Below are 27,753 nucleotides of genomic sequence, written 5' to 3' on the forward strand. Positions count from 1 at the left end.
ATGGTCTGACCATAAAGTGGATTTTCTGCCCCACAGGTAAGTCTTGAAGTGCCTCATCAACCAGAAACATGCTAGAGTTTCTTTTTCAAGGGCAGAATACATCTTCTCTGATGCAGTTCGCACTCTAGAAGCAAAGGCAACTGTAACTTCCCTTTTTGTTGGGTCAAGAGACAACACCCAAACCATATTCAGACGCATCAGTGGTTACAACAGTGTGCCTGTTGGTGTCAAAAGAAGTGAGAGCAGGGCTTTCAGCAATGGCCGATTTGATAGTCTGGAAATTAGCCTTGCAGGATGCATCCCAGTTAAATGCTACCATCTTTTTAGAAATGAGACACAATGAAGCAACTTTTAAGGTAAATTGATTGTCTAATAAATTTAGAGTAATAGAGTCCTAGAAATTAGTGAAGTGCATCCTTGTTGTGTGGCTCTGGTGCTTCCCATATAGTTTTCACCTTTCACCAAGTCTATTTTGGGATATACGCCACTCTGAGATATTGTGTGTCCCAAGTACATCACCGAGTGTGTGCAGAACTGACATTTCTTTGCAGAGATAGTAAGTCTGTGTTGTTGGAGTTTTCTTAAGACTTCTGTCAGTGCTCCTCACTGGTTTTGCCATACACTAAAATGGCATCCTGAAAGTAAGTGATGCCATCTGTAGTCTCAAAATTTGTATGCATCATTCTTTGAAATACTGAAGCTGCAGAGGCTAATCCAAAGGGCAGTCGTTTGTATTGAAAAAGACCCTCTGGGGTAGTGAAGGTAGCCTGTGAATTTGCAAGAACCTTTGAGCAGAGGAATTTGATGATAGGCCAAAGACAAGTCCAAATTTGTGAACACGGAGGCCTCTTTCAGAGTAAGTAGCATTTCATTGATATTGGGTAACGGATGACAATCATAGAGTTCACATCTCTTAAATCTATGCACATTCGAAGTGTACTGTTTGATTTCCCCACAAGAACAATGGGAGAGACCCATGATTATGATGTCAGTGTGCTATAGTCTTGAAAGCTCCTCTTTAAGTGGATGGCATGATGCTATGGGTACATTCCTCACTTTGTGTTGTACAGGTATTGCATTTGCCTTCATATGAATTTTATATTTAATATGTATGGCAGTGCTAGGAGTATAAGCAAAAACATCCAAGGAATCAGCAGTCATATCAGCATATGGATGCTCCATCATCTGTAAGATGGGTCCTGTGCTATTTGGGTCTAACACTATCCATAGTTCTTTCTGATGTTTCCAGTCCAATATTGACTCCTTTTTGTGACAAGTACACTTTCCCTTCTGCAGTATGTCATTTTGTTCTAGGGAAACACCCATATCCCCATGGGTGGATGTCCGAAGGTTGCAAGTGCAGATCTGATGTATTGAGGAGTTTCTTGTAAAGTACATAGGGAATTCTAGTGTACAGAATTAGCCAATGTCCACACTTCACAGCTATTAAGCTTAACTTGACAATGTGGAGAAGCAGGCTCTGAGTCTGTCACACTTTAATGCTGTCAGAAAGTGGTTCATCTGCATCGTCCTTCTCATAAAGCGAAGTGTCCCCTTTTCTTGCACCTGTTGCAAGTGACCTTCTGTGCAGGGCAGTGAGCAAAACTGACTTTGTGGGCAGAGTCTCCACATCAGCAGCAGTGGTAGCTCCTCCTTTCTTCTGCTTCCACTTTCTGGGGTAGTGTCATATGGGAAGATTGGGTTTGGAAGCATTTAGACTGAACAGCCTGGATTTCAGGAAGTTGGTTTTGGGGTACCAAAGAGAGTGATTTGGCATAGTGAAGAGCATTTTCCACCCTCCTAGCCATCTCTATAACTGGATTCAAGGTAGGTTTCTGCTCTAGCAGCAGTTTTTCACACAGTTTGGAGCAGTTTGCTTTCATAACAATCTATTTATTAATTATTTTTATTTATTTAACACATTTGTATACCGTCCAAAACACAAGTCTCTGGGCGGTTTACAACAAATCTAATCCCTGATCATTTAATCAGTAAAGTTGGCAAGGTCCCAGGTTACACTTAAGGCACACAGTGCTGGTTATTGATTCACCAGGCAGCTGGAATCTAGAATAGGACCTATAACATTCAGCAATCACATTCAAAGTAGGATTGAAATGATCATCTAAAGCTTGAAGAGCAGCTTCATAAGAATTGGCTCCCCCTTCCAAGTTGGCAGGTTAAAGGCAAATTATTATATATTCTTTGGCCTTCAGGGCCCAGGCAGTTAAGCAATATAGCCTTCTGCTTTGCTGGAGTAAAATCAGGGGTCTATATAGTGAGGAGGTAATTGCAGAAATAGGATCTCCATTGTTTCCAGGAAAGAACAGGTTCTCCTGGGGTGGACAAGAAAAAATGGTGGCGGTGGGATATGAGCCATGCTGCAGTGGGTATCCAGTGAACAATAGAGTCCAGGATTGGGAAGGAAAAAGTACTTTCAGGGGTTCTGCAGCTCAGGAAGCTGGATAAACAGTCATTGCCAGCAGTAGTAGAATGCAGCAGTTCAGGAATGTAGGCCCAGTAATGCAAAGAAATGAAGATGCAGGAACCTTCACAAGCTTTGCAGGCTCACGCATAGCTGGTTCAGAATCTGGTTCACAATAGCTCCTTCCCTCATAAACACGAAACAATGTTATGTTTGTTTAACTAAGCTTTATTCAGAAACAATTCAATTTCCCTCCTTCTTTTTCTCCCCTTTCCTTTCTGACGCCACCCCTTACACTCTACAGGATACCCACAGGGACCAACTTCTAATTAATAAAACGTAAAAGACTGCTAGATAGAATACAGTAGAGTCAAAGATAATAGATTCGAGGGTGGATGAGTTTCTGAACCTTTTACTCCAGGAAAGCAGACTTAAGGACTCATGCTGTTCTTCAGGGCTACAAATCTATCTGAAGTTGTAGCCCTGTGGAACAGTAGGGGTCCCATAGACTCTGTGACACAGACTCATAGAGGACAAAAGATAATAGGTTCTCCTGGCTATGATCTCCCACTGGAAAGGACCAGGACAGGTCCCCCAAACAGTTATATCACTCTAATTTCTAGGACTAAAACGCACTGGCCAGTACTAATATTAATAGAACTGTATGCAGTTAAATAACATTACAAATACAATTGTAAATACAATAAATACAAATTCATTTTATTAAAATTACAGTATACTGTCCAAGACACCATACCTGATTTTTTGGTACATGAGCGGCTGAAAAACTGCAGCAACATATCTTAGTATATTCCTATATCACACCACATCTCAAATTATAGGGCAAATCAATTTAAATATGATTTCTTACCTTATTTCTTAGATTTGTAGCCTGCCCAAAAAGCTGTTATTTAATATCAGCTACTTGTTTAAAACATATATGTTGTATCCTATCCAGTATCCTTTGTTTTGTTGCTTAGAAGTTTGTCCCAGTGGGGACCCTGTAGTGAGTGGGGGGTGGGGTGGAATCAGACAGGAAAAGGGAGGGAAAGGAGAAGGAGAAAAAGGAGAAGGAAAAGTGACAAAGAGAAAAGAGAAGGAGAAAGGAGAAGAGGAGAAAGGAGAAGATGAAGAGGACAAGAGGAGAAAGGAGAAGGAGAAAGGAGGAAAAAAGATGGCGAAAGAGAAAAAGGAGAAGGAAAAGGGAGGGAAAGGAGAAGGGAAAAATTGAGTTGTTTATGAATAAACTCTTAGTTAAATCTAAATAAGGTTACTTTGTGTTTGGGAGGGAAGCAGCTATAAAACAATAAATTAAGAATCTAATACAATAGTTATAAATAAAATATTTTTTAAAAATACATATTTAGTAGTCTCCATTTCTCAGAGAAACCAGAAAACACACCGCTAACCTATATGCAAAATAATTCAAGATATATAACAGTTGCTCTGGTTGCCTCCAATGCATTTATAACGTTTTACAGGATTTATGTGCCTTGAGTGGAGCATAATTCTGCACTGTTTCTCACTTTGAATTATGCATTGTGGTCTACCTTACAACTCACAATGTCCTCTGCTGGTTGCTTATCACAATAAATTTATATTTAATATTGTCAATATTGACTTAACTAAGAACTCATTTCATTGAAAACTCCTTAATTCAGAATGTTTCTTTTGTGAAGGGTAATAACATGCAGAGCCAGCTGGGAAATGAATGCCTGTCATTTATGCCAAGGGAACAATTTGTGCCTTATTTTGATATAACTTAAAGAATCATCTGTCTAGTCTTTGTATTAAAAATCATAGTCCAGTCTTCGCAACTCAAAACTGCAAGAGGAAGGGAAGGACAGGTGAACACACGCACACTACACACGACAAAATACTCACTGTTACTTTGATATGTCATTTTCTAAGGAGCTGTATTCCATTATTTGATTTCAGCGTTATATTTCATCACACAAGAGCTAATTGGTCTGTATATGAATATAAGAAAAGATCAAGCGTAAGAGAGATGGTCATGCGGAAACTGAGTATCACGGCAGTAGGGTCACGAGACTTTCAGCTCCTGACAGGATGCTTGTTTCATGCGATGTTTTCTGTATATAACCGATTGTGTAATTATGAGGACTGCCAGTTTCCATTAGGTTTAATTGATCGATCGATCAGCTAAAGATCTGCAGGTTGATCCTATGCATATTGGCTCTGACACAAGTCCCACCAAGACCAGCACAGGTGGTAGAATTCCAAAGTGGTAGAGCAGGTTGGACTGCAAGTGGGGGGGGGAAACATTTTTTAATGCTTCCCTACCTAAAAGTTCCCTTCACATAGAAGAGAAGCACAGCAGGCAAAGGGCCAGGCCAGGACATTTATCCTTGATGGGCTACTTTTCTATTTGCAGGGAGTTTTGATGTGTGGGAGTATTCAGAAGTACAATTCTCCACCTGGAGTCTGACGTGATATGATCCATTCTATCTATTCAGTGCCCGTTCATCTTATTCTATTGTGTGCATAGGCCTAGTGTTAAGGGCTGCTCTGCACACGTGGGAGGAATGATGTGCCAGAACCTTGAGGGGGCAGAGTGAACTGTACCATTGCAGGTAGAAGATGTGCTATGCTGAATACTCCCCTGTGTAAAACTAATGTGCCTTCTCTGTAGTTACTCCAGAGCTGTGGAATACACTTCCTCCTGCTGAGATTAGACATGCTCGATCCCTGTTGGCTTTCAGGAAATGACTAAAGACACATTTCTTCAGCCAAGCATTTTAGCTATTTGGTAGTTTTGATGGGTATTTTAATTGGATATTTTTATATGTTTTAATGGTTTTTAAAAATTGTTTTGTTTTGTTGCTGTAAACCACCTAGAGACTTCGGTAGTGGGCAGTATACAAATATGTTACATACATAAATAAATAATGATCTATAGAGAATACATTAGCATGCCCGAGACAAGGTTCTAGCTCACCCTGATCCTTTTGGTGCTGCTTTTCTACTTACAGAGCCTCTTCTCACGATCCATGAGAAGGGCTCCGGGGCAGTCTGCGGGGAGAGTGGGTTACACTTACTGTCATGGCCCAGACTTCTGACTCAGAAGAGTCAGAAGAGGAACGGGAGGATTCGCCTGCTAGTGAGGGCTCAGAGGCACAGCAACAGAATTTGGCAGGGAGACCAGACTCTGGAGCTGAGGAATCGGAACTAGGCATATGCCCGAAACGTTTCGGAGGCCATTGTAAAGGCCTCCGAAACGTTTTGGGCTAGGGGCCGCTTCGGCATTTTGGCGCCGGCGGGGGTAGAGCTTTAAGGGCGGGGGAGGGTGTACTCACCCCTCCCACCGCATTTCCCCCGCCAGCGCGCTGTCGGTGTTAAGCACCTCGGGGCGGCAGCGTTCCTCCCTGCCGCCCCATTTCTGCCCTTGGCTGGAAGTGGCCGGAAGTTACGAGTGCGCGTGCGCATGCCCCTCTGCCGTGCGCGCATGCACGGCGTGCACACGCGCACTCGCCACTTCTGGCCGAGGGCAGAAACGGGGCGGCAGGGAGGAACACTGCCGCCCCGAGGGGCTTAAAACCGACAGCGCGCCGGCGGGGGAAATGCGGCGGGAGGGGTGAGTACACCCTCCCCCGCCCTTAAAGCTCTACCCCCGCTGGCGCCGAAGATCGTCGTGCACATCCCTAATCGGAACAGCTGCCAGACATGAATCCTGATCAGGAGCAGGCTGATCAGGAGGAGGCTGGGATCTCACCTGTCTTGAGAAGACATCTCAAGAGGAAAGCTCAGTGGGAGACACGAAGGTGCAGGAGATCACAAGAGAGGAAGCCGAAGTGCTGACTCAGGGAAAACTGATTGGCTGCTGGTTCTCTTGAGCCATATATTAAGCAGTCTGTGACTTGCACAGATGCTGTTAGCAACTTTCGCTGACCGCGGACTGTGTTCTATTTTGAATTCTCAACTTTTTCAAGTCCCAGTTGCCCTTGTTCTGTTCTTTCCTGCTCTGTGTTCTTGTTCCGTTAATTCCTTGCTCTGGTCTCCTTTGTTATTTTTCATTCCTTGCTCTGTTGTTTTCTTTTAAGTTATTACTCAGTTATTGTTAGAGGGGGGTACGTAGTTCAGTTCAGGGGACTTGATTCATTTACTATTTTCTTTGTGAGCCTTTTGTTTTTCTTTATGCAGCTTCGCTGCTACTTCCTATTTAACCCGCAGGGGGAGTGCTGAAGGGGGTTGTAAATCCTGTTGGGTTAGCCGAGCTAAGAGATTTACGACACTTACCCTCCCCACAGACGAGCAGTGTTGCCTCCTCAGGTGGGTGGACTGCCCACCCAGACAATCACTGGTTCCTGCCCGTAGCTCCGGGGATCGGGGTGCCAGGATACGCCGCCCTGCATTATTGTGCGGTACATTATTGGGATCCCCTCTCCCCCGAGTCTGCCAGACAATTGCCAGAACAGGGTTAGGAGAGTGCTCGCTCTCCTAACTCCATTTTGAGGGGTGGCTTCACAGGTAGGTTTGCTGCTGTGTGGCCAATGGGATCACACATGCATGCAAAACTGGGCTGGGCTTCCTTAGCCCAGTTTTGCACATCCCTGTGAATAGCCTCAAAGGTTTTTTGTTATGCAAGAGAGCATTTAAAAATGTGATCTCCAACTACAACTGGTCCATTTTACCACATCAGAACTCTCCTACCAAACTCTCCCACCAAAGTTTCTTGCATATATTGACAGGGTTATACTGAGATGAACTTTGAGACTTAGTCATGACTAGTTTAGTCTGGATCCCACCCTCTGTGTTAAGTTTATATCCTGCCACCATAGATGAAGAAATCTTCAAGATTTGTTCTTACATTGTATAACAGGGAACAAAGAAATTTGCTCTGCAATGTTCATTCAAAAGATGCATGATGATAGCCATTCAAGAATCAATACGTGTAGGATTCTGTTAATTTATTTGTTGATTTATTTGTTTGCTAGATTTCTATCCTACCTTTTCTGCTAAGGCAGCTAACAAAACAGTCAAGCCACCTAATCGCAATAACACACCATAAAAATCACATTAAAACTACGTCAAAAGCTGTCGAAGAAATAGAGGTTGTACATCACTAGTTGAGAGCCAGCATGGTGTAGTAGTTAGAGTGCTGGACTAGGACCGGGAGACCCAAGTTCAAATCCCCATTCAGCCATGATACTTGCTGGATGACTCTGGGCCAGTCACTTCTCTCTCAGCGTAACCTACTTCACAGGGTTGTTGTGAGGAGAAACCTAAGTATGTAGTTCACCACTCTGGGCTCCCTGGAGGAAGAGCGGGATATAAAATGTAATAATAATAATAATAATTGTTCTATGTGCTTTTGCAGCATCTCATATTGGAGGCATTAGGTAATGAGCTTGATCTTGCATTCTGGGGATGAAAAAATGGAAACTAGCAATAATTAATACAATTTGAATTGATAACGTTTGGATATAATACAGGTATTTTCATTAAGCTACTTGTGAATGTAGGACCACCACTTAAGTGTTGACCCATCATTTGAGAGGGTGGCTTTGCATGGTCACTGCTGGCTGTTTTTGTTTCTAATTGGAGCTTCCCATCACACAGAGAGGTGCATGTGAAAAGTACAATAACAATGCTTATTTTGATCAGTGTACTTCTTTCAACAAGTGTTGTTGAGCTACATTGCTACAAATAGATGTGGTAACTCATTGCACATGTGTGCCTTTTTCGGCAGGGGAAGGAAGGGAGGCAATTGCCCTGGCCTGGGCCCCACATATGAAGGGCCCCATTCAAAGTATGGTTCAGTGTTTGGAATGATCACATCAGTCTTTTTCATTCAAGGCAGTAAAACTAAGAAGTTAACATACAATTCCAGGATCAAGAGTGTAGCAAATTAAAGCCTTTGTCTCAGAGCAAACTCATGTGAGGGAAAGAAATGCTGAATCATCCCTGTTGAGCTGGCTGACGAGGGTTCTCCTCGATATTCTGTAATATCGGTAGGTTCAAAAGGCTGCCACCAGCACCACTCTTATTGACAGAGCTTGAACTTCCCTGGGCTTGGGAGGAAATCCTTTATCTTGCTATTGGATAAGTACAAAAACCTCCCACGTGTAAGCTTACATGGGATGAGAAAACTGATAGCTGCTGAATGACAGAGGATATGTTTGCACCAGGGAAAATCCCTCTTCAATCACTCCTTTTTCTGAGTTAAAAACCAACTTGGAGCGGCTTGTAAAAAGAAGAGGGGAAAAAAGTTTTATTCAATGACTGCAGACTGCTTCTGTCTAAGGCTTTCTAGCTTCCTTAGATGCAGTTAAAAATACTTAGTAGATTACAAAAATAGGTTGTCTTAGGCACAGTTAAATGTTTATAGTCTTTTGCAACACCCTATATAGGATGGGCGCAGGCTAGTGTTTCTTATTTCAGTTACATTATAGGTAAACAATAATAGAACAGTATCAGGAATATGCAAAAGTACACACACCAAAGAAACATAACTTCTCATGCAAAGTCTGACTAAACAACCTTTTCCCTAATCTTCCCAAAGCCAAAGCCCAGGCTTCCTTTCCTTGAACTCACCAAACTCCAGATGAGAATTCAAGCTTCCTGCCCTCCTATCTTTCAAGGATCTACAGAGTCATTTTCCTGCAGCCATCCTCCATGGCCACATGTCCTTCTGATCACCTCCAGCCTAGCTTCTTCTCTTCTAAAAAAAAACCCCTCCCTTTTTCCTGGCAACAGCTCTCTAGGTCCCACCCAACTGGTGTGCTGATTGGCTGAGCCCTGGAGTTCACCAGCCTGTCAGTCAAGATAGGGTTCACTTCTGATTAACTCTTTAGAGATAGGGGTGGCTGATCACTGAGTTATTTCAGTATTTTGGGTTATTAGATTGACACAAGATGCCGTGGCTTACATACCCTTGATTACTTGGTAAAGAGGCACCTTCCAATCTGATGATTCTCTTTATTTAGCAGTGGGAGAGTAACTGGCCCTATCCACCCCCAGCACAGCGTCCCTGCAGTGGCTGTTGCTGGTGTCTGTCTTATGTTTCTTTTTAGATTGTGAGCCGTTTGGGGACAGGGATCCATCTTATTTATTTGTTATTTCTCTGTGTAAACCGCCCTGAGCCATTTTGGAAGGGCGGTATAGAAATCAAATAAATGAATAAATAAATAAAACACTGTGCAACATTACGTGTGCAGTGGAATGCAACATTTGCACAGTTGCACAAGAGTGCTATTGCGCAAGTGTAATCTTTGTGCTAATGGAGTTGTGCGACAGTGCAGCCAACTGTGCAGTGTAGCCACAAATGGCCACACTGTTCCACAACTCTGTACAATTTTTGTACATGTGCAACAGCACTCTTGTGCAAATGCACAAAAGTTATATTCCACTATGTGTGTAACGTTTCACAGTATGTCAGCCAAAGAGCAGAAGGGGTTTTTTTCCCAAATGAACATTCTGCCATCCTGGCCTCGCCACACCTCCCCCGCCCCATGGCCTCTTAAAAAGGCCCTGTACATGTGCATTTCTTTACATGATGGGGAGGATCATATGGAGAAAAAATAATGGTGTCTTATAGGTTTATAATTGGGGCAGAAGGTCGGGAAATGTGTGAATGTGGGTGGCTGCAGCACCTCTCTCACTGGAAACCTACCAGTCACATGGTAACGAAACCAGTCCCTGCTCTGCTAATCACAGAAATGGCAGTCTGGAGTCTAATAGAATAACACCAAGTGGCAGAGATTCATACCACAAGCAACCACATTTTTGTTGACTGCAACAGAAGAGAGAGAGAGAGAGAACAGATTAGGAGAAACAATGATCCAACATACATTCAAAGATGCATTTGTTTTAGAACAAACTTGCAATTGCAGTCCGGGCCCTTGAGTTAGTTTTCAGACTGTTTAGAAAAAGCATTTCTGTTTCCACCCCCATCCCCCTTCACCATATGCTTCTATTGCTCTAAAACAGAGATCCCCAAATCTGACTGGGCCTCTGGGCATTGCTCCAATGCATGCTGCTTGCTTGAAAATTTGGAATACATATGTTAGAGAGATTCAGATCAACATTTTTTTTTAAAGGTAGCTTACAGTGCAGGCATGGTGTCAGTGGTTGTCTAGATCTGGCACTGGCTGGGGCCCCACTCCCATTGGGCCCCCATGGTTGGGCTGGCCCTTAAATCCTTAGTACTAGTGGCAGCAGTGGTGCAAACCAGTTGAGAGATTTGCAACACTCCTTCTTCTTCGTCTTCTTCTGACAACCCCATCTGAAAATGGGAAAATTTCCCAGAGGAACTTGTGTCATCATGAGGCCTCTAGGGTACGTTCCCATTGGCCAGCAGGGAAAGAGAGAGAAGGAGGAACTGCTGCGCATTAGACTTGCATGCCACTTGCATGCCCAATGAGACTTACATGCCACTTCCACTTCTCCTGATGTCCCCGCAAGCCAATGGACTTTCTTCTAAAGGCCCCCGCAATGATACAGGGGTCTGTGAGAGCAAGAACACTGGTCAATGGGGAAAGAGGGGGAAAGAGGAGCTGCTGCTGCCACCGCCGCCCCCATGGAACTCTGCAGCAGCAGTAGCTCCTCTTACCATCTTCCATCCCCATCAGTGAAGAGTCAGGAACATGGTGGACATGGCTCTTCTTCTTCTCCTGTGAGGGTTAGAGAGAGAAGAGCTGCCACTCCTCTCAAAGATCCCCCTGCATTCATTGGCAGGGAGGGTGAGAGGGCCATGGACCATCACCTGAACCCAACAAGTTCCCCTCCCCATTCGTCAGTGAGGGGCATGGGAGGCCAAAAGGCTATTGAAAGCCCAGTGCAGGGCTTTTCCTCAGGACTCCTAGGTTCCCCATAACTTGGTTCCAGACTCATTAGAGTCTAATCCTTTGCATGTTTACTCAGAAGTAAGTACTATTGTGTTCATCAAGGCTAATCTGTTTGGAATGGCAGCCTTGGATTCCAATCCTTTCTTCTAGAGAGACAGAACTATATCTGTGTTCTTGCACTGAGTTATAGGGAGTCCTGAACTTCTATCAAGCAGTATTGCTGAACCTGTGTGACTGCACTAATCCTGCCCATGCATGCAAGGACTTGCATAATTCAGCAATTGGTAGAAAAAGGGCAGAGAGGGGACATGACAGATTATATTATCAATGTTTACATGACCAGGTTTCTTCTTTGCACCAGTGTTAATGGTGCTTTTAAGTCTTAACTAAAAATGCAAAAGAAAACAGAATACATATAAAATAAAAGCTGCTCATATACTTCATGACTGCACACAGAAGTGTCAACAACGATGTGACCTGCAAGCACAGAACATACCCATAGACAACTCCTGGCAGAGGAACCAGCTCTGCCCAATAGCGGACCAATGATTCCATAGCCTCAAGCCCAAGCCCATACAAGCCACAGTATGGAAACTTTGCTAACACATCCAGAAAGATGATGGCACAGAACCATACCCACTTTTTCTGCATCTATGAAGAGGGAAACCAAAGGACAGGAAACCAAAGGATAGCTGCCTGATCACATGATTTAGAAATGTTCCTGACAGCTTTATGGGCAAAATACTTCATTATAAGAGTGAAATCCCTTTTTCTTTGATCATTCAACAGAAAGCAAGATGAGTTGGTGCCCAAGCTTACAGTGGGGAAGTACCCAAGGCCCTATGAATAAATTATCTACGGATAAGATTATTGTTTTATCAAAACATTTTGCTGTTATTTGTTTTATTACACAGAAATTAAACGTAGTGGAATAGAATTAATTTTTCTAGTAAATATTCTGTTGAGTGCCATCAAGATGGATTTTTCTATGTATGCATTTTTAGTCATCTAACTAAAAATGCATACATAGAGAAATCCATCTTGATGGCACTCAACAGAATATAGCCACCTAATGGCGCAGTGGGGAAATGACTTGAATGGCAAAACAGCGGTTGCCAGTTTGAATCCCCGCTGGTATGTTTCCCAGACTATGGGAAACACCTATAATGTGCACCAGCGATACAGGAAGATGCTGAAAGGCATCATCTCATACTGTGCAGGAGAATGCAATGGCAAACCTCTCCTGTATTCTACCAAAGACAACCACAGGGCTCTGTGGTCACCAGGAGTCAACACCGCTTGACAGCACACTTTACCTTTAACTATGCACAGAGGAAGCTGCCTTATACTGAGTCAGACCCTTGCTAGTTCAGTATTGTACATTGACTGGCAGCAGCTCCCCAGTCCTCCCTGGAGATGGCCCATTAACATGTTATGTTCAACACTCAGACAACAATTGTACAGTGTACATGGGTACAGATCTGTACACAGGTACAGTCATTCACATGTTGTGTTGAATGCAGGTACAGAAGTACACTTCCTGCAGGTTCAGAAGTACATTTGAAGGGCCTGTGTCCAGGTTCACTTTTAAAATGAACACAGGTACACTGTACACTTGTACAGCTTAATGTCTGAATCGGGCTTGGGGTCTTTGGACCTCTTGCAGGCAAAGCAAATGCTACAGGCCATCCAATTGCTCAGGGTTACCTACAGATTTTAAAAAATACAGTAAAAACACACCCTGCAAAAACAAGACAGAATCAAACATTTAAATCAACACTGTGAAGAATTTATCTGTAGTAGCTTGATTGATGTAATAATGTTGGTGTTATGTGCACTGAGGCGAGTCCACTGTAACCAGTGAAGGGTCTGTTTACATGGCTAGTAGCTGGTTCTACCTTTGCCTGTTTACAGTCAGTAAACAAAGCTTGGGGTTGGGGGGGTTGGGTGGCATCTTAAACTGTCCAGTGAGAAAGGTTACACAGAGAGAGAGAGAGAGAGAGAGAGAGAAGGTCCTACCCAATCAAATTAAAGCAATAAGAACTCTGTTGGTGACGCCTTTGGCCAATCAATTGAGAGGTGAAGTTAAGCGAGGTTTGGTTGAGTCTACTGGAATATTCTGGGGAGTGGAGGAGCATAAATAGAGGGTCTGAGAGGTAATTGGCATCACCTCCGATCTAGAGGAATAAAGCTTGGACCTGTTAGTTTATTCCCTTACGGTAGACATTATCTCTGATTTGGGAAGAAGAAGATCTTATTTTGCAAAGCAGCCATCCTCATTTGGGAAAAACGAAAGACACCGATATGCAGAAAGTCGCTGTGGCTGGGCTTCTCTCTGCCCAACTTAGAAACAACGCGCAGACCGATCTTATGTGTTTACCAGCAACTTGCAAGCTGCAAGCAAGCTGTCTTTTTTCCACATCCTCCCCTGCCCCTTTTAATGAAAGTATAGAGCGTGTCGTGAGAGAGCGTCTCCAGAGTGGCTTGACGCAAAGCTAGGAAAACAAAACGAATCACACTCCACCACGTTCTTTTTCGGTACTTCGTGTTTCAAATGGAACTGCTTTCTTTCTCCAGGTTCCGATGCAAAGCTTATGGGTTTTTCACGATAGAAAAGACAATGGATAGAGCGGCACCGCTCAGTACCTAAAGGATAACCAGGCCAATAGAGAAAGTCAATATTTGCAGGAAGTCTATCCCGTTCGTCACTCTTGCTTTTTCTCTATCTCTATGTTACCAAATGTGCGTGTGTGTCGGGGGCGGGGGGATAAGGCGACCCTATGAACGGCGTCGGAGCAGCGCCCCCCAGTGGCAGCGGGAGACGCCGCCGTGACCGAGGAGAGAAAGGGAAGGCTGAACAAGTAATGGCGGCCAGTTAGTGTATGACTGAGCAGAGAAGGAGGAGGAGCTCCCTGCGCCTTCGGGCCCTTGTCCCTCGCCCGGCGGCGGCAGCGGCGGCAGCAGCAGCAGCGCCGCTCCCCAAAGCGGAGGCGGCGGAGACAGCGCCAGCGCCTCCCTTCTTGGGGTGGCTGCGGCGGGGCCATGGTGAACACCCGAAAGAGCTCCCAGCGGCTTCCCGGTAAAGCGGCGGCGGCGGCGGCGGCGGTCTCCGGGCCCGGCAGCCATTTCATCTCGTCCAGGACCCGCTTGTCGAGGACTAGCGCCAAAGCGGCGGCAGCAGCGGCAGCGGCAGCAGCAGCAGCGGCGGCTGGGCAGGATGAGGAGTCGGCCCGGGTAAGGGACGGGAGGGAGAGCAAGAGACCCGAGGCGGCGGGCCCCGGGGAGGCTGCGCTGCTGCAATCGGGCAGGAACAGCCGGGACGGGCAGCCGCGCTCGCCCCTTGTCGTGGCGACCGACGGCTGCCAGTCACTCACGGGGCTGGGGGGGGGGGGCGACGAGGGAGGCGCGGGGCCCGTGTCTGGATGGAGGCTCCCTCCCGCGAGCGGGTGGCTGATCGTGTCCCTGCGCGGGCGGCGGGACCGGAGTGCCCCGGGACGGAGGACGGACCGTCCGGGCAAACTCGCAAAGTGAGCGCCTGGGTCGGGTGTGTAGGTGGGTGTCTGGGCTGGAGTCGCTGGCGGGTCGCGATGTGGCGTGTTGGAGGTCGTGGGACCCGGGCAGCGGGGGGTGGGGGGGGGTGGGGGTGGTGCGGGGCGCGCTGGTAGTTGGCGAACACGGCCCGGGGCGTGGGGGACGGGACGGCCCTTGGCTGGCTGCGGCTGTGCCAGGCAAAAGCGGGCTGGCTCTGTTTGGGGGGGGGGGGTGGAGGAGGTCGCGGGCGGGGGGCCTGTTGCAGGCGGGAGACGTGAGAGACGAGGAGTGTGCGCTGCTCGGCTGGGCGGTGAGGGGGCGGGCTGGGATTTGCACAGCTCGCTCGCTGAAGGAGAGGTCATTTGAGGTTGAATGGCTCCGAGCTTGCCGCTGAGGAGGACGCTGCGGCCAAGTGGCTGGCTGCGGGAGAGCACGACCAACACGGCAGCTGTGGAGGGGGAAGGTTGGGGAGGGTGGACCTGTGGCCTTGGAAGGCAACGGGCGAGAAAGAACAAGGTTCTCTGTATGTATGCTCCTTTCTCTCTTCTCCTTTTCTCCTCTCTCTCTCTCTCTGTGTGTAGGAGGCACAGACTGACTGGCAGTGTCTCTGGTGCCAGGCAGCAGACTCCGGTGTACACAGCTCGCAAGTCCCCTATTGACTAAGTTAGGAGCTGCACCAACTTTGCTCAATTTTAAAAGGGGAAGTCGCGCACACGCACCCCCCCCCCCCCCCCCGCACACACACCCTGAAACAGTTTCCAGTGGCTCTTGGGGAGACAATCTCTCCTGCTTGCTGGGATAAATGGGATAAACTTGCTGGGATAAATGTTGTGTTGCAGAGATATATTACCGTAGAACTATCTGTGTCAGCCAGGTATTTCAACATGATTTGTATCTAGTATGTTGACTGTGCTGGTTAATGTTTGACACTGCCATTTGGTAGGTTTTGAGAGCTGCAGATTTCTGGAGATGTTGCTTATTACTCTTTCCCAATGGGGAGAAGATGAGCACTGGCAATTCACTGTGTCATAGAATTTTAGAGTGAGAAAGGTCCTTGGAGGTCTTCTAGTCCAGGGATTCTCAACGTTGGGTCCTCAGATGTTATTGGACTACAACTCCATAATCCCCAGCTCCAGTGGCCTTTGGTTTGGGATTATGGGAGTTGAAGTCCAATAACATCTGGGGACTCAACATTGAGAATCCCTAGTCGAACCTCCTGTTCATGCAGGAAACTTCTACAGCATTTGACCATCCAGCTTCTGTTTCAAAACATCTAGAGTCTCCTCCTTTACACAAGACAAGACTGTTCCCCTGTTGAAGAGCTCTTACAGTTAGGAAGCATTTCCTAACTGAGAGCCAGCGTGGTGTAGTGGTTAGAGTGCTGGACTAGGACCGGGGAGACCCGAGTTCAAATCTCCATTCAGCCATGAGACTTGCTGGGAGACTCTGGGCCAGTCACTTCTCTCTCAGCCTAACCTACTTCTGTTGTGAGGAGAAACTTAAGTATGTAGTACACTGCTCTGGGCTCCTTGGAGGAAGAGCGGGATATAAAATGTAAAATAATAATAATAATAATTATTAATAATAATGTCAAGCCCAAATCTGCTTCCTTGTAATTTCTACCCATTGGTTGTAGACATGCCCTCCGGAGCAACATAGAAAAAGTATCTTCTGTGTGACAGTCCTTCAGATATTTGAAGATTGCTCTCCTGTCTCCTTTTTGTTTTATCTTTGTAGGCTATACATATTCCGTTCCTTTCACCATTCTTCATAGATGCCAGTCTCTTCACCATCTTTGTTGCCCTTCTTTGAATCCTCCCATTTTATCAACGTTTTAAAAATATGATGCCTAGAACTTGAGACAGTATTTCAAGTGAGGTCCGACCAGTGCAGAATATAGTAAAACTATTACTAGTGATTTGGATGCTGTTTTATGGCCTCCTAACAGTGGTAGATATTAAAACAGAGTGTTAACATTTTTCAGGGTGCCTTAATCCAAATACTGTATATCAAGTCAACCTTGCAGATAAGTGCAAGTATTTAACAGTTCCCCAGTCTGCTGTCTGGCATAATGGAGTCTGCCAGTCTGTCTGTCATCTCGCACACAGAGAAATGATGTCGAAAGAAAAAGCAATTTTGTCAGTTTCTTATCTTTATCTTTAAAGTCATAAGATGGCTTGAGCAATAGCTCTTGCAAGTTACTAGCTTAGAAGGAATTGTTACCGCTTGCCCCAAGCAAATAGTTAAAAGGCTGTGGTATATTAAAAATATTCCAGTTGTTTCTGCACTGAAGTGCTGTGGAGTATTAAATGAGTGATACTGTCTGATAGTCATGGATACAGTAGTACATTTTCTTTTCCACTACTTTGCACAGCAGAAGTAAATCATGGGCATAGTAGAATAAAGGAATGACAAGTAGAATTGTAAATACAAGTTTCTTTTTGTTTTAACAAAACTTCTTTGGGAGTGTTAGGACTGGTTTGTACCACTTGTAATGTATGAAAGGTGGTACAAATGTGTGTTGTGCGTTGGATGCGTATTGTAGGTTTAGAATATATTTTTGTCTAAAATGTGTTTTTATGCTAGAAAACATACTCTTGTTTCATATGTTAAAAGACAACATGAAGAAATCCCCAATTTGAAAGTTTTCTTTTTGTATTTTTATTACCCTGTCTTTATTTCATTTTTCCTATTTCCCCACGTATTGTTTGCTTAATTGTAATGGCAAAGACACACCGAGATTACTGTCGCATGTCAGCTTGATACTGCTTGTGGTACTTTTATGGTATAGTAGGTATGTGCAGAATGTTCTGAGCTCAGAACACTCCAACTTAGAATGGGCTGTTTTGAGTGTTCTGAGCTCGGGACAGAACATCCCTAAAAAGGGAAAACTGTTCCGAGCTCGGAACAGAACAAGCCCATTCTGTTTGGAACATTCCAAGTGTTCTAGCTTTAAAAAACTAAAAAACTTGAGCTAGTAAGATAGCTCACTTGGTTCCAGAGTTGCACCACCACTGGTGGGCAGGATGGTGTCTGGAGCGCTGCGGTGGCAGCAGCTTGCTGTGCTGGCGGCACCGCTGGTAAGAGCTTTGATTAATTTAAAGTTAAAGGTACCTTGTGCCACCCTCACTAGCTTAATTTTTCTTTAAAAGCCAGAACACTTGGAACATTCCAAACAGAATGGGCCTGTTCTGTAGAAATACTAGGTCACCCCGATGTTTCGGTCAGAACATTCAGGCTGTTTTGCGTTCCGATTTCGCAGTGGAATGCAAAACCCATTCTGTGCGCACCTCTACACTATAGGGCTACTGGGGTATTCTTTCCTAACTACATTTAAACATGTATGCAGTGCTATGTACTTTAAAAGTTAAGCTTTTATATGTCAACATCATATTTTGGGGTGGGATGAAAGGGAATTATGAAATATTGTGTCTAAATCAATTGAGAACTTGTATGTATGATTGTAATGATGTAATGTTGCTATCATTTAAAAACTTTAAAACCTTTTGGGGGCTTAATAAGCAAATAGCATTTTTGGTCTTGTGTTGGCATCCCTCTATAATAAATTTTAGGTAGAAAGCTTTTACTTTCAGCAAAAATACTTCACCTTAAAAAAAGAAACTTATTTTTATAAGTGCTCAATCTCTTGGAATAGTTGTGTACTATATAGTTTGAGCATCTAAGATTTGCTGCATGGTGGTTGTTGAGTTTTTCCCTGTAGTGCCATCTGTTTTTTTCTTTATTTATGTAGTACACTTGATGAATCGGTACATCTGTAGTACACTTGATGAATTATGTGTTCTAACATTTTGGGCCTGCAGGATGGGATTTGTATGGTTAGCTGGTAAATTTATATGCATCTTAGGCCCAATTCTAAATAGTGTTTTCATAGAACTCTATGCATGTACAGAGATTTCCATGTTCTTGTTTTTCAGCTGAGTATTTCTCTTTAGAGTATGTAGATTCGTAGAAAGCTGCCTTATACCTAGTCAGACAATTGATCAATCTAGGTCAGTATTGTCTAATATTGTCATTCAGTACTGACTGGCAGAGGCTGTCCACTGTTTCAGACAGGGGTCTCTCCTAGCCCTCACCTGGAGATACCAGGGATTGAACCTGGGACCTTCTACATGCAAAGCAGATGCTCTTGCACTGAGCTATGGTCCCATCCCCCAAATAGGGAATCCTTTTTGTGAGCACATCTTTGAATTGCACCAGCTGTCTTTATCTATTCTGTGTTAAATTAATGGAATGCTTTTATATTGTCTTTTTGTAATCTTGACTTATTTAGAGACTTGTTTTTACCATTTGCTGCTTGGAAACTTGATGATGATTTTGTTTACTGTTGTCATAACTACAGTGTTATAAAGCAGAGTAGAAGGAATTACATATAGATGACGCTTTTTAAAGTGGGTTGCAGTTAAGTCTGACTTGTACCTCTGAATTTTATTTGATTGTAGATAGAAAAATTGGGTAGATAGAGAAGTTTGTGATCATTTCAGTATTGAGCAAAGTAATGTTTTGTGATTGTCATGCAGTTGTTCAGATTTAATGCATTTGGTAAATAGCAAGATTGTCAACTGACTAAATCTCTAGCTGCTAAATGGATCATGGGGTGAGATTGTTGTGCTGCTGAAGTGATATTGGAGTTGTATTTTGGTACTATATGCAGATGAAAATATTGGCCTAACTGGTTTTTCAGGTCCTATAAATTGTGTTGTTCAGCATGGAAAAACATTATTATTGAGATTTTATTTTAAAAACTTCATAGCGTCACACAAATATTGACATGCTCCTAAAATCTGTGATTAATGTGATCCTATTCACATCCACATATTCACAAAGCTAATGTTCTGATTCTCTGAGATTCAGGCATGTAATATTTAATTATGCCCAAAAGCTCTAGCGATAAGTGCTGCCTGACCTGATAAGTGTGTTCCTGGCTAGAAATAGGGCTTTCAGTAGCATTTGATTTATATGTATCATAGCACTGCCCTTTATAATTGATTATAAAAAGGATTCTCAGAATTATAGACTCACATATAGCGATATAGGGTTCTGTAGAACAAATTATTGTTTCTTAGGTGTTAAACTAAAATGTGTTACAGTGTAAGCCATTTGTAATTTTTGCAGTACATTTCTTTTAATATCTTGAGCAGTTCGAGTGTTTCTGTACCATTCTGTTAATGGGAATGTTCCAGCTGAAACCTACATCATTGTTTCATAATTGTTGGTGGTAATTACACCTTGGGGTGGGTGGAGGGTGGGGTGGGCGGAAAGTACCCACTTGGAAGCAAATGCTTGAAAAATGTGGCTTTGGTATAATGGATATTATGTTCCTGTCTTGTAATATAACATAATGGAATTGGAAGGGGGGTTGGGAGACTCTGTGGGTCATCAATTCCGCTTGCTGGCTTAGCGTGGACATTGTGGGCTCAAATTCATCTGATTGAATCCCTGTCTAAACAAAGAACATCCTCAATTGATGCCTGTGCAGCCTCTTCTTGAAACATTCCTAAGAAGGAAATCACATCACTTACTAGACAACCTAGCAGAATTCTAACAGTCATTGGGTAATAACCTACTTGGGTCCTACCTGCAGAAGCTATTCATTGCAGGCCAGGGCTGGTGTATCCAATGAGGAAAAAGGGCAAAGAGTTGGAGAGATAGGAGCCTAGAACATGAATGGGATAACAGTGCTGTAAGAGCACAGTCAAAAAGGACTGTTGCTACAGCAAGAGCTAGCTGCAACTGTGGAGCTTAATTGGAGGAAGGCCTCCATCCCCTTTCTAATGCTACTCAGTTTCATCCTCCTCAGCTGTGTACGTCAGTTAATGTATTACATTCACCGATCTACAACTTTGAGGCTTCTTTGAGTAAAGCCATGGAAATGCTAGCACTTCTGTGCCACTGTGTTACCTACAGCCTCTTCCTCCCCCTTCAAACCACCACCCACAACAGAAGGCCAAATTAGATGATATGCAAGAGCTGCATTAACAGTCTACTCACTCTTTTACTGAAAAGCAAATATGTGAGGCTGCCAATTACAGTGGGGGAAGGCCAGAGTAAGGTAGGAATGTGCACGGAACCAGCGGGGCGCATGGGAATGTGAGTGTAATGTGCGCGCACACGGGACACATGCAGTCACACTTCCTACTTCCAGCTACATCTGGTAAACGGCGGCACAGGGAGGCAGGGAGGTATGCTGCTGCCCCGGCGGGCTATTAAGGACTTGCACACCAGCAGGGGAAACGTGGGTGTGTGTGTAAGTGCACCCACTCCCACTCTTAAAGCCATCTCCCCGTCCCATTGTTGCACCTTCAAGCCAGTTCATGCACATCCCTAGAGTAAGGGGCTGCTCAGCTCTTTTCCTCGTACCATTTGTCTCCTCAACATTGCTCTCCATCCAAGCTGCTTGCTTTCCTGCAGGGGCGGGGATGTGGAAATACAGGGATCTCATAACTTTTCACCTCTTTTCAGGTGGAAAGCAATGTAGGTTTCCTGCTACTTTTTTTGCTTCTGAATGCAATCTCTCTGCTAATTTTCTGTAGCATTAAAAAAAAAAAAAAAAGCCGGTTCTAGTAAGAACTAATCAGCCTACTTTCCTTTCACTGTCTCTACAACTGGACTAAATTTGGTTCAAATCGAGGTCCACAAGTTAGATCTCTTGAATCTCAAATGTTCATGCATATGTCATTTTGGATTGGTGTGATTGACATCGTTAGAAACTACATCATTGAGGTGTCCCTGGTTCACTTGTGCCTCAAAAGTTCACACATCCACCATCTTGGATCGGGGTGGATGACATCATCACATCATCACAAACTACACCATTGGGAATCCCTATGTGTCCCTACAGCTGTAGCAAATTTGGTTCAGATTGGTTCAGCAGTTCACAAGTTAGCTCACTTGTGCCTCAAAAGTTTATGGTTCCGCCATCTTGAATCAGGGTGGATGACATCATAACAAATTACACCACTGAGGTGTACCTTTGTGTCACTCACTACAACTGTACCTAATTTGGTTCATATCAGTTAGACAGTCTACAAGTTAGCCCTCTTGTGCCTCAAATGTTCATGCGTGCACCATTTTGGATGGGGTAGATGACATCACAAACTAGACGATTGAGGTGTCCCTGTGTCACTCACTGTAACTGTCCCCAATTTCTTTCAGATGGACAGTCTATAAATTAGCTTGTTTGCATCTCAGATGTTCACACAGCTGCCATTTTGGAGTGGATGACATCACCACACACCATGCCATTAGGGCATCCCATGTGTCCCTACAGCTGTAGCAATTTTGGGTCAAACTGGTTCAATTTTGAATTCTGGTTCAAATTGGTTGAATTTTGGTTCACAAATTAGCCCTCTTGCACCTCACACGTTTACGCGTCTGCCATCTTGGATCAGGGTGGATGTCATCATCACAAAGTATGCCGTTGAGGTGTCCCTGTGTGTTACTCACTGCAACTGTACCTAATTTGGTTTAAATGGGTTAGGCAGTCTGCAAAATAAATAAAGACCCAACGTGGTGTAGTGGTTAGAGTGCTGGACTAGGACCGGGGAGACCTGAGTTCAAATCCCCATTCAGCCATGAAACTTGCTGGGTGACTCTGGGCCAATCACTTCTCTCTCAGCCTAACCTACTTCACAGGGTTGTTGTGAGGAGAAACCTAAGTATGTAGTACACTGCTCTGGGCTCCTTGGAGAAAGAGCAGGATACAAATGTAAGTAAGTAAGTAAATAAATAAATTTCATGTGATGACCATCTTGAATTGGAGTAGATGACATCATCACAATCTATGCCATTTGGGCATCCGTATGCTACAGCTGTAGCAAATTGGTTCAAATCGGTTAGGCAGTTCACAAATTAGCCCACTTGCACCTCATAGGTTTATGTGTCCGCCATCTTGGATTGTGGTAGTTGACATCACAAACTACGCTGTTGAGGTGTCCCTATGTGTCCCTACAACTGTACTCAATTTGTTTCATATTGGTCCAGCATTGTGAAGTTGCCACACAGACACATACACAAAATGCCAGGTGATTTCATAAGCCTACTGGAAAGTAGGCTAGAAAAGACAGATCATATATTGCCTTTGTATTGTCTAGTTGAGCTCTGAACAGTGTACTCCAAACTGAAGGGGTCTACATGTATAGTGTAAAAAGGTACCAAAGATAAAAATGAGAATAATTTTGGTGGCATTTAGAACTTCAGTATGGTGCAGTGGAGAAATGACTTGACAATCAAGCCAGAGGTTGCCGGTTTGAATCCCCGCTAGTATGTTTCCCAGATTGTGGGAAACACCTATATCGGGCAGCAGCGATATAGGAAGATGCTGAAAGGCATCTCATACTGTGTGGGAGATGGCAATGGTAAACCCCTCCTGTATTCTACTAAAGAAGACCACAGGGTTCTGGCACACTTTACTATTCTAGTGTGTTTTGACAGAAGTTCCTTCTGTGAACGGAAGGAAAGTTCCAGGTTTTATGCAAAGGCTCCTGGCATGAGTGGAACTCTCCTTACATTTGCAGGAGCTTTGAACGACAATTTGCTGCTATGATGGTCTGGATGACACTCATGTTTTTCCTTGGGGGTTGGAAGTTGTAGTGTGAAATGCAATCGCATTTATTTTTTGTTCTTTGGCAGAAATGGACAGTCCCATTATAATTTGAGTTGTATGCCAAAATATCTTAAATAATGGGAAAAATTGGCAAAAGCTTTTTTCAAATGTGATTTTTTGTATTTGATAATTTGGGCATTAGAATCTGTAACTTTTTGCTTAGTTCACAAGTTAACAGAACCTAATCAATATTATGCTCTATTTGGAGAATGTGGTCTGTTCAGACAGACATTAGGGATATTTTCTCCTTTTTCATTATTGGCACTGTGATAGGGAACTTGTATGAAACTATTCAACTTCTACAGCCCTTGATTCTACAAAAAAGAAAGCATGCTAGTTGGGAGAAAGCATAGTAGTTTATTTTAAGTTGAATTATACCTGCTTTGCATTATGCCAGAAAAGTTGAAGAAAAAAGTAAGAGGATGCAGCTGAAAACACTGAATTGTCAATTTATATAAAATAAAAACAGTCAAGTAGAGGGATGCCTTTTTAGCTTTACAATCGAACACATAATCTTCACATAATCCTTCAGCTCAATTTCATCACACACTAAATGTGTTCAGATGGAGTATTCAGCAAAGCAGCTTTGCTTTGGGTGGATTCCTCTTTCTTGTATATTTTCTAAAGCACCTACTTTGGGCAGTATCTGAGTGATACCATCAGCAGCGTAGAGCTGTGGAGACTTAGCAAAAAGGAAGAAGAGAGATTCTGGAAAACCCAGTCCCTCCCCCTCTGGGTTTTCTCCCCAAAGTCCAGAGATGGAAAATTAAGAAGAAAAAACCACAAAATTTCTCTCTCGGAATGATCCATGGAATGCTTTACAAGGTGTACTTCTAAAATATAATCGCTTCTTGGCCATTATTCTCTCAAAGTGCTGTCTAACAACTGTGTGTTATAAAGATGTTTTGTGTTAGGCAATGAGATATATTTATTACAATTCTAATAATCTATAACATAGTTTTTATATATGAAAAACTTTGCTTCTCACAGGACACATTCTCATCTTAATTAGAGGATCACATAGACCCAATCTCGTTGTATGTCCCTTTTTTGCTTGGTAACTGTTGAATGCCCCCTCTCTTCGATCTGGAGAAAGGTGTATATAATTTCCACCTGATTTGGCCCTTCCCAGTCTTCGAGATATGCTCTTGCTTCAGATAACGGCAACAGAATGTTTCATCCTCCTACGTAAAAACAAGTAGCTTGTTGCCCTTTCTGCTTGTTTTTGTTAATGGAGCAGCTAGTGGATGGAATTGTGCACTTTGACTCACAAGCATGAAAATTTTCAGAAATGTTGTCAGGTATGTGTGGTTTAAGAAAGTAAGATTGGACACCCCCAAAAACCCAATATGGTGGCCAAAAACAAATATAGCGTCACAATATAAACTCTTAAAAATCATAAGAATCATTCAACTAGTGGCAAAGAACTGAGATTTAGCACAGTGCTATCGGATGTTTCTGGTTTTAAAAAGTAGTGTTAGGCACGCAGAAATTTGCCGATGGTGGCTAAAAACTCGAGATGGTGGCTAAACCTAAATATGACGTTGAGATGTTGAATGTTAAAAACCATCAGATTCATAGTACATAAGAACATAGGAACAGCCCTGCTGGATCAGGCCCAAGGCTCATCTAGTCCAGCATCCTGTTTCGCACAGTGGCCCACCAGATGCCACTGGAAGCCACAGACAGGAGTTGAGGGCATGCCCTCTCTCCTGCTGTTACTCTCCTGCAACTGGTACTCAGTAGACCTGAGATTTGGCAGAAAGGTTGTTAGATGTTTATGCTTTTAGAAAGCAATGTTAGGCACCCCCAAAATCCAATATGGTGGCTAAATTTTGTTGTAAACCACCCAGAGTTTGGGCGATATGCAAGTGTGTCAAACAAACAAACAAACAAACAAACAAACAAATTAAATATGGTTGTGCAATATAAAATGTTAAGTCATCAGAATCATTCAATTGATGCAGATCTGAGATTCAGCAGAAATGCTGCCAGATGTTTATTGTTTTCGAAGTAGCCGAAGTAGCCTTCGGCACCCCCAAAATCCAATATGGTGGCTAAACAGAAATAATGGGTCACAATCTTAAAATTCTTCAGTGTCATTTGGATAGTGAGATAGCATGGACAAAATATCATAAATATTGTATGGAATGTATTTTATTTGATGGAATTGAGAAGCAGTATTTATAACAAGACAGGTTTCTTCAGAAATTGAGCCAAAAAACTCTTACGCATAACTAACATCTTACATTACTATACGGTTCTACTGAGTGTTATACGGATACTCAATTTGTGAGTGTCCACAAAGCTGCTGACTCATTAGGGCCAGAAAAAATGAGTGGACTACCCTTCTTCCACGCATTTGCTTGGTATTTATACCATACATTTTGTGGCAAAGGCAAGAAGTCTGTATGGTAAGCATGGAATGTGTTTGATGATGTGTCAAGTGTCTTTACAGAACTGAGTCAGTGTGCAGAAGTGACTGAAGACCAAGGTCTCAATGTCTTGGAGAAATTTGTGGTAATCATGTATTACAAAGGTCGGATATGTGAATGATGCAACTGGAACTTTTTGCTAGAAAACCTCCTATTTTGCTGACCAAGGATGCCCTCTTATTGCACAAAAAGCTTGCATACCAGGCAGGAATAGTTTGGGGCCAAACAACTGCATGCCAACTGCATGTACCAAGTCCTACTGAGTAGGGATGGAAAAAAGAGGAGGAACATGGACAATATTTTGGACAGCACTTCCACTTGTCATGGAATGCTGGCAGAATGTGCCTGCAAAGCTGACTGCAAAGGAAGGTGTATATGTTTCAAAAGTGGCCTTAACTGCATTGGATTGTTTATCTGTACATGCTTGGGTTAGAAAGCAATCATTTGTTTTGGTTTTATTTCGTTAATCCATTAGGTTAGCTTTGACATTTAAGTACTTTGTTGTGTTTGCATAGTTTTGCTCATAATTTATTCATAAATGATTTAGAAGTTGGGGTAAGCAATGAAATGGCCAAATTTGCAGATGGCACTAAACTATTTAGGGTCATGAAATTCAAAACAGATTGTAAGGATCTCTGAAACAATCTCCCCAAACTGGGTGAGTGGGCAACAGAATGGCAAATGCAATTCAGTGTAAGCCAGTGTAAAGTGATGCATATTGGTGCAAAAATACCCCAGCTACTCATATACGCTGATAGGGTCTGATCTGTCAGTGATTGACCAGCAGAGAGATCTTGGGGTTGTGGTGGACAGCTCATTGAAAGTGTTGATTCAGTGAGCAGCAGCTGTGAAAAAAGCAAAATCCATGCTTAGGAACATTAGGAAGGGGATTGAAAATAAAACTGCTAATATCATAATGCCCTTATACAAATGTATGGTGTGGCCACACTTGAAATACTGTGTACAGTTTTGGTCATCATATCTTAAAGGATGACATTGTAGAACTGGAAATGGTGCAGAAGAAGGCAACGAAGATTATTAGGGGCCTGAAACACCTTCCTTGTGACGCAAGGCTGCAGCATCTGGGGCTTGGAGTAGAGAGAATGGTTAGAGAAAATTTTCTCTCCCCCTCTTATAACAGTAGAACCAGGGGTCATCCCATGAAACATTGTCAGGAAATCTAGGACCACTAAAAGGAAGAACAAGTGGTCCTCATTTGCTGGGGTTCCATTCTCATCCCTGGTGGCGCAGTGGTAAAACTGCCGCCCTGTAACCAGAAGGTTACAAGTTCGATCCTGACCAGGGGCTCAAGGTTGACTCAGCCTTCCATCCTTCCGAGGTCGGTAAAATGAGTACCCAGAATGTTGGGGGCAATATGCTAAATCATTGTAAACCGCTTAGAGAGCTTCAGCTATAGAGCGGTATATAAATGTAAGTGCTATTGCTATTGCTATCTATAGGCACGAATATGGAAACTGCAAATAATGAAACATTTCCCCATGGGAATGCAGGGGTTAGGTTTCTTAAACTAAAAAATGGCCAAAAAAGCTGAAATAAAGGGAATAAAGCACAGTACCTTGTTCTCCATGCCTCCAGCTCTCCAGCAGCCTCCCCAATCTGCATATCCTCCACATTTCCCCAAAATTTGGCCTATTTTTTAAACCACAAATAAATTGTCTCTTAGACCCAACCACCATGAAACCATGATCCATGAGACTACAGAATACAAGGGCCACTTGTACTTTTTCACACTGTGTATACAGGTGGACCTCATTATCTGCAGTTACGTTATTTGCGGATTCGTGTATCTGCGGTTCAAAAATTGGGACTAAAGCTTGCCATTCACGGTTGTGTGTCTCGCGTATCCACAGTTTCGTCAAATGCCTATATATGGCCATACACTTCCTGCACATGCTCTGTGGATTGAGAGAGAAG

The 27,753-nt window shown here is 43.5% G+C and overlaps 2 protein-coding genes across 4 annotated transcripts in view; one reads left to right on the forward strand and one right to left on the reverse strand.

The window, feature by feature from the left end:
* UBXN2A (UBX domain protein 2A) overlaps window positions 1-4,391 on the reverse strand; it is a 49,537-nt gene extending 45,146 nt beyond the window's left edge. Inside the window, exons 1-2 of the mRNA XM_053285508.1 lie at window positions 4,307-4,391; window positions 3,294-3,423 (exon numbers count right to left, since the gene is read on the reverse strand). The gene's annotated coding sequence lies outside the window, so the exon portion shown is untranslated. The remainder of the gene's footprint in view (window positions 1-3,293; window positions 3,424-4,306) is intronic.
* A 9,463-nt stretch (window positions 4,392-13,854) lies between these two features.
* The window catches only part of ATAD2B (ATPase family AAA domain containing 2B), a 143,602-nt gene continuing 129,703 nt past the window's right edge, over window positions 13,855-27,753 (forward strand). The window contains exon 1 of one of the 3 annotated variants that reach the window (XM_053285133.1): window positions 13,855-14,463. In XM_053285133.1, the coding sequence (XP_053141108.1) occupies window positions 14,272-14,463 (192 nt within the window). In that variant the 5' untranslated portion in view covers window positions 13,855-14,271. Of the gene's footprint in view, window positions 14,464-14,634; window positions 14,757-27,753 lie in introns of those variants that run through there. The other 2 variants (XM_053285134.1, XM_053285135.1) reach the window with 2 other exon arrangements.

Source organism: Hemicordylus capensis, chromosome 1 (assembly GCF_027244095.1).
Source record: "Hemicordylus capensis ecotype Gifberg chromosome 1, rHemCap1.1.pri, whole genome shotgun sequence".
Taxonomy (NCBI): Eukaryota; Metazoa; Chordata; class Lepidosauria; order Squamata; family Cordylidae; genus Hemicordylus; species Hemicordylus capensis.